Source organism: Triturus cristatus, chromosome 8, assembly GCF_964204655.1.
Source record: "Triturus cristatus chromosome 8, aTriCri1.1, whole genome shotgun sequence".
Lineage (NCBI taxonomy): Eukaryota > Metazoa > Chordata > Amphibia > Caudata > Salamandridae > Triturus > Triturus cristatus.
The window spans coordinates 157,956,847-157,970,499 of record NC_140591.1 but is presented as its reverse complement, the minus strand read 5'-3'; the positions used below and the strand labels follow the sequence as shown (position 1 = coordinate 157,970,499).

The window sequence follows — 13,653 nt, the reverse complement described above, 5'->3', positions numbered from 1 at the left end:
GTTTCCCATAATCTTATTGAAACTGGTTACACTGATTTTCCATTATGAATATTTTTGGGAAATACTAGCATGCATCAACACATGCTACTAAATGATGCTGCAAAGGAATGGTACCTGAAATTTTGTAGTAGTTTAGCAAAAATGTTTTCTTCCTGCTTTCATTTTTTAATGAAAATTTTATTTTGAAAGCAAAGAGTCATCAATCTAGCTTTCAAGCTTCTGAAAATATTTGCCTCAAATCAGAGAACATTCTGGGAGCATTATACATAGACTCATCTTGCTAAAACTTGAAAACGTGTGTACTCATTTTTATACTGGAACCACTGTCAGTAGTGCAGACGGAGTTTACAACATTTACTTAGAGCGCTCTCCCTAATAATAAAGGCTTTCAATTAATGAACCATAAATACAAGTTTGGACAGCATTCACATATGGGCAAAAGTATTACCTTAACTGCAGACAATGCCATTTCCTGATCCATAATGTGGTACTGTAAACTGCCAGCCAAAGGTTTGGTGCTTCAGGGGGTTGAGCCTACTTGTCCCAAGGAAAAAATACACATGAAAACTTCTTGCCCTTGGACCCAAACAATATTTCCCAGGCATCAGGCTATAGGAATTCCACATCCCTGCCCAAGTTTTTTTTCCATGTTTTTCTCTGTACTCCAAGCCCAGGTCACTGACGGTCTTTCCACTATCACACAATGGATGGGACTTCCATGATCTATTTTCCACACATCAAAAATAATATCATCTATGTTACCTCACCCACTATTGCATCATCCACTGCACCTAAAAGCATTTCATCATATTCTCATCCACAAAGATTGTTCATCCCACCCCACTGTGTAACCTGGTTGTTCAATTCAACAGCAAAATGTAATTTGACTGCTGACAACCCCAACCTCCTAAACATCTGAAAGTTCCCACCATTTCTCACATTTCACTAATGCAAAGAGTCTGATCAATTTACATGTTCTCAGAAATGTATACAGCTTCAACATCCATTAATGCTCTTGTTAAAGGCCTCACATTTAACAACCACACTAAATTCAGCTAACCTCCCTTACAGATCACAAACTAGATGGGTAACAATATACAACGGAGCCCTCTTTTAATTAATGGCCTCATGCCTACATCTAGCACAGGACATTTCCCCAGTGTCTTCTTCAGATCCAGATAAAAAAAATCCCTAGTGTGACTGTACTGAAAATCCCACTATCTTAATCTGAGAGCTGAGTACATTTTATGCAGATCTGGAAGATCCCTCAAGCATCATTTGTCCGAGTCAAGCCAGAGTATCCATACTGCTGTCGCTGGAACACTGTTAGAGCAAGTCCCTAATGCAAAATTTTAAGCTGATCCCGTTATTATTTACTTGGAGGAGTATGGTGATCATCTCACTAAACTAAATTGATTTCAGTTTCATTTTCATTTATTTCAACACATTTGTTTTATTTAGAATATGAGAGAAAAGCTAACCAATGAGATATCCACAAACAAGAGTGTGAAAGGATGACAATATAAGGGAGTTAGAATGTAGCACACTTTCAAAGTTTTTGGACATTGTGTCTAGCAGCTTGTAAACAGCATATCAGGATTTGATCAAAGTCATGATCATGAACAGGCAATGGTGTTTTATTCAAACAGAATAGAAGTAAGAAAAGAAGGAAAAAAACATATATGTTAGGGAATAAAAGATAATTGGAGAAAAGCAAAACAGTTTCAGGCTCACTGTGTTCCTTATTGTGCAGTGGGATGATTGGCACTTTTCAACATTTCCGTTGTAAGTGAACACTTTCATGACCTGAAGACCAGTTCAACTTTATACTGCAAGTGGAGGATTCAGGTTAAGGGCCTTACAAATCCAAAGATTTCACAGTGATAGAGAAAGGTTAGATTTTCTGCAAACTATAACTATGCATTCCTTTTGTGTTTCCTTTCCTAAAGATGACCCTTCTAGGCAGGTGCTGTACCAGATACCTTACAATTCATGGGTTCGCTCTTTCCCAAAGCCAACCCAGAGTTAATTTCTTAAAGCCTTCTCGGCCCTCTCTGCAGGGTCATCCCCAAACATTTTACCTTCACCCCTCCCGTTTTCTGAACCTGTTTTTGTTGGCTTTTAGGACTCTGTGCACTTTACCACTGCTAACCAGTACTAAACCTCTTGTACTCTCGCCTTTAAACATGGTATATTTAACTTACTTATAAGTATCTTGTCAAGTGTTACTACAAATATTCAGGCCCTGTAAATTAAATGCTACAAATGGGGCAGCAGCACTCATTGTGCCACTCACATATGTAGCCTTATAAACATGTCTCAGCCATTTCAGCCTATGTGCAGTTTTAAACTGCCATTCCAGCCTGGCAAAATAAACCTCTTACCAGGCTTAACTTTCCTTTTTTAATACATATAAGTCACCCCTACGGTAGAATCTGGATTTCCATAGGGCACAGTGTGTTATATTTAAAAAACTGGACATGTACTGGTGGTGAAAAACTCTCAAATGTGTTTTTCACTATTGAAATGTTTACCTCTCCCATAGGATAAAATTGGGTTACCTTATTACATTTACAAAGTGCTAACTTTTGATTGGGAGCAAGTAGGAATGTCAAGCTTGATTTCGGAGGAATTGTGCATTAAAACCCACTTTAATGTGAAAGCTGGATTTTAAGTCACAATACTGAAATTGACACTTTTAGAAAGTTGGCAGTAACTTGTCCTAACAATTTTGTGTCTGCAGCCTGTTCCTGAGTCACATGGCTGGGTGTAGTCGACAGTTTGCCTTTGTGTATTTGTACCAGAAAGCATCACAATAGATGGTCTGGGTGTGGGCAGGATGGATCATCCTGCCTTAATAGGGGTGGGAGGGGTGGAGCTGTCACCTACCACATTTTCAACTCAAAAGCCCTGGCCCAGCTCACACACAAAGGATTTCACACTAGCCTTCTGCCCCCCGTCTATGATCAGGGCTGGGAGGCAGGAAATTCCAGACACCTCTGTAGGGGAAAACTCTAGAAGCTTCTCCCACTACAAAGTAGGCACCTGTTATAAAAAGAGGACCCTCAGACACACTCTTGTATATACTCATGGAACTGTGCATATTAGAGAAAAAGTACGCCCTGCTGCTTGAGGCCTGCCTGTTGCTGATAAGAAAACTGGACCTGCTTCCTTCATCCCAGGCTGAGTGACTCCAAGGGTCAGCTGCTTGGCCTTCTGTTCTGAGCTACAGTGACACAACTAGCTCCAGAGCCTCCCTGCAACTGCCCTGTTGCACTGGACCTGCCTGAGCCCTGCTGGCTTCTGATGGAGTTTGTGATCCCCAAGCGGTGCATCCTCCGGTCCTGGGCCCTTGGCTGGCATCAGATAGAGCTCCTCCTGGCCTAACTGAAGGTTCTACCAAAACAAGCGTGAAGCAACATGAAGACCTACAAAGCCTCACCGAACAGCTGTCAGCTTCATCAGAATTGAGGATGGGTGATGCAGAGCCCCTCAAAGCGTCCCCGCACAGGTCATTGACCCTGGCTCAGAGTGATGCAAAGCCCCCCAAACTCTTAACTTATAGCTCTATAGGAAGCGACACTGGACCGCACAATGCCTCGCAAAGCAACTCCGCGCAGATCATGCATTAAGGACATAAGTACAATCCTTAGCGGGAAAACCTGATCCTGTGCTTGGCCTTGCCTCCATCGCATTTGGCTTGAAGTCGTGACTTTGTCCAGGTCCAGCACACCCAGATACCCTCAGCTGTCGCTTTGCTCCTTTTGACGCTACTTCTATTGAAATCTTTAAAACTACATATCTCAGTTCTACTGATGGATTTCTATCATTTGGTATCAAATAATTTATTACATTTTACCAATTTTCTAAATTAGTGTGGGATTTTACTAGTGTATTTTCACTTTATCACTGTTTGAGTGCTGCATAAACACATTACAAGCTAAATTAAGCCTGACTGCTTTTGTACCAAGCTCCCAAGGGATTGATCAAAGGTTAATTTGGTGACTTTTTGTGTTTGATAAAGATTATGGCGGTTGCTAAAGTAGGGTTTCAACCCTGCAACCAACAAACCAATTCCCTACACCTCCTAAAGTCCATAACCTCAGAACAATATTGCAGTGGTATTGGATAAAAAGCTGTGTTTTGTCATTCTGCAAATGTGGCATTTTCACTTTGATATTTATTGAAGAAGTTCTCTGATTATCAAAACGTGTGGGTGAAAGAGATGGCATTACACTTTGCCTTAGTGCATAATTGCTTCCTGGTGATGAAGGTAGTGGTGCAGGATGAGAGGGGAAATTGATGCTGGGACTCAGCGATAACTATCTTCTTAATTCCTCTGTGGTTTCAATTTCCATCCTGGGGTCATTCAACATCTCCTGAATCAGTTTCTCTCTTCTTTTGCAAATGTCAGAAAGGCGATCAGGAATTAAAGGAGCGAGTAACAGCCATTAATTCTTTAGAACCAGGAACGGTTCAGGGATATTTATTGCAGACTCTTTTGAGATTTGGTTCTCCTTCATTCCCTTTTCTGGCTTTATAGGCAGTGTGAACTGCTGCTACAGGAAGAGGGAAATGGGCTAACAGCTCTTCCCTAATGGAATAGCCCCGTTTTGGGTTCATTGATGAAGGTTTGCTGTTGTAGTTAAGATTCCAGTATGGAGTTTAGGTACTGCTTGAAGAGTTAGAAGGTTAGAGACTTTCTATTTATCATTTGTTGTTGGGGGAAGTTATTCACCATAAGGGCACTAATCACAATGGGACTAAATGAGGCAACTGGAATGAATGAACCGGACATGAAACCTTCATCTTGGTCTGTTCTCCATAGCCAGGTTGGATGGGTTGCTTGGAGCTAACTTTGTAATTTCATAGGAACTCTTGATCCCCTTGACCATTTTGGATCACCTGGGGAGTTGTATTGCGGCTGAGGCTGACATTTCACCCAAGGACTATGCTAGCACATTATAGTCAAAGTTGTTTGCTTAGCCGTTGCTTGATATCAGTTGGATGATTCCATATTGCCTTCCCTCCCATACCTCATCTCTACTTGGCATGCATACATTGAAAGGTTCTAATTTATTTACATGCCAAAATCAAAATATTTTATGGTTGCAAATGGAACTGAATCCTTGTACAAGTTTAAGCTGCACATTATCAAAGTATGGGCAATGTATGAAGGGTTACAATAATAGATAGACTTCTGACAATGTGAAGCAGGTATGCATGACTGTTTCTACTTAATTGCCTAAAGAATGGTGGGCAGAAAGATTCGAATCACCCTATTTACACTTGTAAAATGCGTGGATTCATTACAAATAATCTTCATTACTCAGATTCTTCCATACTCATCCCAGTACTTACTTTTGAGTGGATTGACTCATTCCCTACCCTGAATCCACCGCTTCCAAAGCCTTTCTTCTCTTTTTATCATATAGACTGGGAACTACCCATAAGACATCCTGCTATCCTCCCCTCTTCCTTTTCTCCCCCAAGCCAGTGAGAGAGGGCTGGTGAAGGAAACAGGGAGGGAGGGAAGCTCGAAAGTCCTGGGATGTGTAAGGAAGAATCAATGTATTGAATATTACCGGTAAGTAATACGAGCATTACCTTATCTTTTCCTTCCTTGTCACATTCCTTACTTTTGAGGTCTACCAAGCAAGGCTATTCCTTTATCATTTGAACAGAATAAACACAAGAAGACCAGAATAAAGGTGTCATTCTTCCCACAGTCCTCATGTTTTCTCAGAACTCTGTGTTCAACTGTAATGTTTAGGTGGTGAATCGCAGAAATTGAAAAACAATGATGTAACATCACATCAAACGCAAAATTTACTGAGAGCCAAAGGCTAGCTCGGAAACTTGTGCAATGTTGCATCCTATAATGAGTAATAAATGTAGCAGTAGAAGCCCATGTGGCAGCTCTACAGATATTACCAATTGAGATCCTGCCCATTCCGTCCAGGAGGCAGCCATGCCACTTGTACAGTGTGCATTGATTGTGCCAGAGATCCTACCATAGCCCTGGAAACCATAAGAAATAACCCACCTTAATTTATCTTGCCAGAATTCTTTACAGAAACCCACCTTATGCAAAATAGTATTGGTCATACTCCAATAGAAAAAGTCCATCAAAAACTATCAGGCCAGGTTCCCTCCAGATTGAAGCACAAGCAACCCTAGACCGTTTCTGACCTCCTTGGGTCTCATCAGTGAGTTATAGCTTGAGTTCTGTGGCACTGTCAGCACGGGACCAATGTCTAGGCACACCTGTCACGCTTAGGGCGTCTACTGCAAAAACAAGGTGATAGAAGAAATTATTTAATTAATCTCAGCCCCTGGTAAGTGCTCCAGCCACATTTCAGACCATCTTTTTTTGCCTGCTTTGCCATTCTAGACAGAGACCTGCCATATGCAAATCAGTATTTTTAAAAAATTCTTTTCTTTATTGTGATTTTCATAATACATGAAAAACAACTGTGATAACATACAAATTACCCCCAAAGTACTTCACTTCAACAAAAATACTAAAATATGTAAGAAGGAATAATAATATTGCCTTCTGCCCATTCTTAGTCCTCTTTGAAAAGGTCTGGAGTTGCCAGTCTATTCCATAAATCTGTACAGGTTACTGCCCTAAAAATGTGGACGGATCCATTGGGACATTACGTCTTCATAAAATTCATCAGGCTTAACTTAGCTTGTAATGACTTTATGCAGCACGCAAACGAAATGTTTTAAAATTTGATAAATTATTTGATACCAAATGGTAAAAATCCATCTGTAGAACTGAGATATGTAGTTTTAAAGATTTAAATAGAAGTCGCGTCAAAAGGTGCAAAGCGCCAGCTAAGGGTATCTATCTAGTGACATACAGCTGCCAAATGTGATACTTAGAGTGTCTGTTTCTCGTGAGTAAATCAAATCGATGACTAGTATTTGGGTGCCTTTCAGTGCTTCTTCTGTGTTTGCATCCAGAAGTATTACACAACAATATAAATACATCAAATACAAGTCAGATATATTGGTGTTGCCAATGATTGTTAGCAATAGCAACCAAATAAGTAATGCCAATGATTTTGTTGTGAATAATTAGAAGTGAAAATGTTTCGATTCTGGAAATATTGGGCTTTGAATTAAACATTGCTAAAGTCTTTGGAAGAGCTACTATCCTGCCGAGCACCTCAATAATTCCCTTTCTCCCCTTCATACCACTGTGTTCTGTACTCTCTTGCTCTCTGTTAGCCACTTCTGTCTTATTTCTCCCCGCTTCTTTCTGGAATCTTCAGCCTGACTACTTCACTTGTCATCTTGTTCCTCTTTATCCTTATTTAAATATGCTTTTCTGTATGCACTTTCTTATTTTGCTCCTTTAATCACACCCACCCATGGTTTCACTCCTCATCTGTGAACACACCATTCATGTTTTTAGGTCTCGCCTGGCGAAAGCAGCGCATGCGCTGCTCTCGCTATTGGAAGTACCTTTTGAAATCGATTCTGCTGAGTACTTTGGTGCACGCGTCTGCATGGACAAACATGGCTGCTCTTGCCATTTATTCATAGCAGACAGCATGCGCGTGTCTGTAGGGACTGTGGCCAGTCCCAAGCCATTTTGTTGTCATAGCAACAAAAATGCCGCTTCACGTGTTTTTTTTATGTCAGTTCCCCCGGGGCACAAGCAGGCATCCACTTCTGTGTTTTTGTTCCAATCAGCTGTCCTGCAGTTCCCCAGGGCACAATCAGGCATCCACTTCTGTCTTTTTGCTGCGATCAGCTGTCCTGACAGAAGTGGATGCCTACTTGTGCCCCGTGGGGAACTGCAGGACAGCTGACCGACAGAAAGCATGGCCAGTCATATGAGGCATCAGTCACGTGTTAGACATGCTGGGGGACGGTGATTAGGGTGGCACATGCTGCTAAAAGGCCACAATGCCGGTGCTGAGTTGGGCATGAGACAAGCTAAGTACGATGAGAGACTTCCTGTTCCTGAGCAGACTCTGTCACATGCCAGGCACAGGCAGGTACACCCGGAAACGCTGCTGGCTGTGGAGACAGTTAACGTCAAGGCAGCTTGTGTTGGTGCAGGGCGCAGCAGAGCTGGCCAGATGCCGGGCATTGGGTGTCACATAATGAATGGCTTCTAGGTTGGAGTAAAGTAAATCTGTGACTGACATTGCACACGTGGCTGACTGCTGACCTGCACTCTGACACGTTAGAGCAACATCGCTCTAGCGGCTAACAGGTATGTGATCCCGGCATTCCTAGGCACACCAGGTGAGTTTTGCAACTAGCACAAAATATGGAAAACATTCCATATAAGGAAGGTCCTGTCGAGCGAAGTGCATCCCTTGTCCTGCAATCAATCACACACAACACGTTCTAAGATAGCTTAGTGCATTAATGTATCTGCTGAACAGAACAGCGTGTTTTCGAAAAGTCCAAGCAAGTTTCACTGTCACAAATGATTATGTTTAATTTGGGTAATAATGGAAGTTTCCTATTCACGTGGCGAAAGATGATTCAGCTTTTCGTCCGTGTTTTAGTAATTGACGATATTTTATTAGTATATGATGTGTTGTCGCAACACCAAGAGCAGTTGCATTAGATAGTACATTATCGCTGTAAGATCACACGATAGGCGAACATGACTTTGACAATGAGGCTTTGCTACTTTTCGCTTCCGGCGGTAATCTACACCAGGAAGTTACAACAGGCCGTGTTCACGGCTCGTACCAAGGTCCAAGGAGGGAAGTGCGTGGTTTACCGAGTGCCTGGAATAAAAGGCGGCGGCACAGTTTGAGTTAATCAGTTGGGAAACGCCTCGGTAGTGAGTGGGGTTGGGCAGCCCATGCACAACCTTGGCTTCGTCAGCGAAGTAAGGAGTCTTGAGTCCCACACCCCAAATCCCTAAGCAAAGCGCTCAGCCCTTCAAACCAGGCCACACAGCAATTTAGCGTTGTTCACGAATCGATACTCAAAATGCCCCTCAGTTGAAGGAAGGGAGCCTCATGCATTTGCTACCTTAGTAGTCAAAACAGTTTCCTGGGGAGTCCCAAGGGACAGAAAGTTGAGTTGTCCATGATGAGTAACTCGTCACATTTGGACACATGTAAATATTACTTTAGAACTTAAAATACCTTTTTGGTGCTTTTTAATCTATTTGATGGGCTTACCGGCCTTCTTCAATTAGACCATGACATGGGCACAGAAAGTCAAGATTCTGATTGCTGTACTTGATGAAGTTTTAACCATGGGACCCCAGACCACTTTTATCTAAACATAAACTCTCTGTCCCAAAGAAGCAAGTGATTATGCAAGTTCTTCTGTGTGACTTACTGTGCTGGTTTTTATTAGGATTTCCTCTTTATCGGCTTCTGAAAAGCGTACAGCTGGAGGTAGTTAGGAAGTACTGGCCAATATTTCATTCAGCAAGCCACGAATTTGGATGTCCATCTTGCAGCCTGTCTGTGCCCAAGGGACCATGTGTAGGGCGCCTGATGAAAACAGCACTGGCTTCTGGTGGAAGCAGGACCAGCATGCAAATGTCTTTGTCTGACCTTTAAATATTGATCAAGCTGTGCCCCGTATTACACCAAGATTGATCAAGATGTGCTCAGTATTACACCAACATTCTCCTGGCCCGCGGTTGTGCGCTGACTGATATCCATCTCCCCGCACCGGCAGGGCCTCACATGTCAGTGTGAGGGATGGAGCTCAGACACTAACTTGATTTATTCCAATTCCTCCACTGTCATTATGTGTGATCTTAGGCAGATGTTATTAGCTTCATTTGCCTCTTATCGGTGATCGCCTGAGCAGAAGACACCTGAGATTTCTACTCTTAAAAGGGAATAAAGACACGTCCGCCTCCTCAAAGTGGCCCACATGTTTTGGCATGGTGGGCAATGGTGACCCTTAGACCCTGACACGCCCTGAATATCAGTTTATTTCGGGTGCTGGCGGCGTGTTGAGCAGTTAATAGAGCCCCTCGAAGGGCAAATAATCTCTGAGAGGAGGGGCCTATGTTATTTGTTGCTTGGCTACAACAGCAAAAATTGAAGTGAAAATAAATAGTGCAGCTATATTTAGACAATTATCAGACGGGAGTCTGGCAGGGGCCTAGCCAAGAAATGCACGTGAACTGCGCCAATACGGGCGACCCCACGAGTGTCTGGGACAGTGTGGGGGCAGGACTTGGTCTCGGTGCCCTTGACCACCCTCCAGGTCGGGCTGTGCCTGTGGCGGAAACAGCACCACCCAGAAGCCGATGGCCAGTTTTTAAGCGTGCCGTGCCCGCTAGACTGCGCTAGACTACTCTCTCTCTACTACACTCTCTCTACTACTCTCTACTACCCACTCTCTACTACTCACTCTCTACTACTTACTCACTCTCTACTACTCTCTACTACTCACTCTCTACTACTCGCTCTCCACTACTCTCTACTACTCACTCTCTACTACTCTCTAGTACTCTTTCTCTACTACTCACTCTCTACTACTCACTCTCTACTACTTTCTAGTACTCTTTCTCTACTACTCACTCTCTACTACTCTCTACTACTCTCTACTCTACTCTCTACTAGTCACTCTCTACTACTCTCTACTACTCACTCTCTACTACTCACTCTACTACTCTCTACTACTCACTCTCTACTACTTTCTACACTACTCTCTACTACTCTCTACTCTACTCTCTACTACTCACACTCTACTACTCTCTACTACTCACTCTCTACTACTCTCTACTTTCTACTACTCACTCTCTACTACTCTCTACTACTCTTTACTACTCACTCTCCCCGCTCGTACCCGTGGCCTTCACGGGGCGGCAAGCGCAGGGATTGCCAGCACCCCGCTCTTACCTGCAGCCGTCGCCGGGCAGCAAACGCAGGGACGGCCACAGGTGGTAAAAGGTGTATCTATGCATCTGAAGTACAGCCCCGCCAAGTGCAACACAAGTTGGGTTAAGCACCTCAAGCAATGCAGAGGATCTAAATATGCGTGACATAACATTCTAGTGCAGGGATAGGGAGAAACACCCTAAAATATGTTAGAATTAACCCTAGATGCATGGCCCTTCTCAGGGCTGAAGCAAATGAGACAATACTCCAATGAAGAGTTTAGCTGATAGATAAATATATATATATATATTGAAATTGTTTTGTTTAAATTTACCTTGATCTCAAACTGCAACTTAGGAAGTAAACCTACCTGAACAAGTTCACCAAAGCTTAGACAATCATTTTATGGCAAACTAAGTGTCACGTGCCCTTGTTTCCACAAATTACACACAATTTTATTTGGAACAATTTATAAACTTGCGTAAAATGCTCAAATTGCACACAGGTGCCTCTTGTGAATGACATGCCGTGAGGGAGGTTTACTTGTGTGTTTCCGGCCCATTCTTTTTCAACAGAATCATCATTCCATCAGTGATAGGTGACCGCTCCACTCCAGGTCATTACAGGCATTGTTTCCAATAATGAACTGTTGCATGATAGCCAAATGCATTCTGGGTGTTGTAGTCTTGTTTTGCTTCCATTAAACCATTTAGACTAACACACCTGAAATTAATGATTTGCAGTTGAAAAGTTCAGGAGTGGAGACAATGGGGCTGATTTAGACTTTGGACTATGGATTTTATTGTTAGGGTGATGGAATAAACTAGTGCGTCGTCCTGATGCAGTAACCACACTCCAAATTTAGAGATGCTCACAGCCCCCATGGTGGTTCCTGTCCATGCTTTGAAAGAGTAATTTGTGGCACTGCTAATATGATGGTGTCGTTCAGCATGCGTTCAATAACTCTTTGAAAATAAAAAAAAGCAAGGACCCCGTTTCCCTGGGATTTTTTACCCAAGGCATGCAGGTCACTAAAATGGTTTTACTTTTAAGAACCACCACATTTCGGATGGCAGTGTTTGTGAGTAAAAACTGGCCATTTGTCCACCCACTCTACATAGGGCGAGCAGACAAACGGACAAATCCCAAATGGCCCTTCCTTCATCGGGCCGTCGGAGGAGTATGTCAGAGGCAGAGAAGGAATAGTCTTTGCTGCTGACACACTTACGTTCCACGCGACTCTAAATGAGGTGGGCAGATCTTCAGTTTGGGGGTTACCCTCTCTGTCAAACTCTAAATCAGGCCACTTGTCCATAATGACCTGGAGCGAGGTGTAACCCTACTCAGTAGTGTAAGCAGACCAGGTTTGTTCATATCATCTGAAAATAAGGAATTATCAAAATACTGAGTAATGTTGTTACAATTCAGAATATATTTGAATGTTGTTGTAAAAATAATGGGAATTTATGTTATAGACCAATGATGTACAAACTCCCATACTAACTGTACATTCCATCTATTTTCCAGGGAATTGACCTATGATAACATTGAAGCAGTGGGATCCTTGCAACCAGAGTTTCTATTGTTTAGCGAAAGTGGCGAAGTTGGCAAAAATGGGACCCTCCGCACAGATGAGACGGCACGGATAGTAATAGGAATTAACACACTAGTAGCAACCTTCAAGATGGTCCTCAACGATTGTTGGGCTTCAAATTCCAGTGATTCATCATATCCTGCTCCTCACTTTTTAATTAAGGACAGGTACTGGACGTGCATCGTCTGAGTGTCACATCTAGTAGATTGCAATTAACCAACCTAATATAATGGCCTCTTTGTTAATCAAGTGGCATGAGTCTTTGCATGGATGATGTTTTAAGTGCTGTAAAATATTTCTTATTGAGGTTAATGCTGCTGAAAGTTGACACACCTGGAAAGAAATTAGAAAGCCTGTATGCCCTAACCATTTGAGAAGGGAAAAAGCAATAAAATGTCTGGAGTAATGGAAGTGATGCCACACATACTAACACACACACACACACACACACACCTTTAGCCCCCTGATGACATTGGAAGGCTAGGCTCTTGTCCCATCATTAGCCAGCCAAAAAGCCTTCTACATGTTGCTTATGGGCAATGGGAAAGACAAAGATGTGACCTACTGTATGCTCCTGACATCTGTACTTTACACACTAACTTTTAGTGCATATTTATATCACTTTCAAACTATAAAGTGCTCTGAAAACCTATCCTGAATTGGAAAGTGCTACATAAGCAACTATAAATAAAGTAATGGAAAGTAGAAAGTAAACTTGATGCTTAGATACCTGGATCCTAATTACTTTTTGTTTATCTCCACATTTTTCACACTTGAAACTAGGGGTAGCAAATACAAGGTCCTCATAGCGACTGTGTAAGGAAGTGGATTTCTATGTGGGTTGGGTAACTACCCACCTCAAGGAACATAAAGAAGGGTGTCTTGCAACTTGTTGTGTTCCTGTAGCCACACAAAAGGTTAGCCAACTGACCCGTGGGACCCACATCTTTATCAGAGGAGGAAGATCCAGTCCTCCAGAGCTCCATAGCAGGTCCAGTCCTTGTCTGCTTTGGGGTGCAAAATGTATGGTTGACACTTGATATTGGGTGGGGGTGACTCCTGGCCTACTTACATTTAAAGTAATTCCTGTGCGCCTTACTGCAAAGAGACCCAAATGTCATATGTCAGGGAACTTCCAAGATTGCCAAAGTATGCAGCCACACTAAACGTGGGCTCTGATACCTGGGGTGTGTAGGGGAGCATACTATGAAACTTTCTACT

The 13,653-nt window shown here is 42.6% G+C and overlaps 1 protein-coding gene across 1 annotated transcript in view; it reads left to right on the top strand.

The window, feature by feature from the left end:
- Positions 1–13,653, top strand: part of UMODL1 (uromodulin like 1) — a 633,174-nt gene that overhangs the window by 555,868 nt on the left and 63,653 nt on the right. Inside the window, exon 16 of the mRNA XM_085621215.1 lies at positions 12,366–12,599. Within this exon, the coding sequence (XP_085477341.1) occupies positions 12,366–12,599 (234 nt within the window). The remainder of the gene's footprint in view (positions 1–12,365; positions 12,600–13,653) is intronic.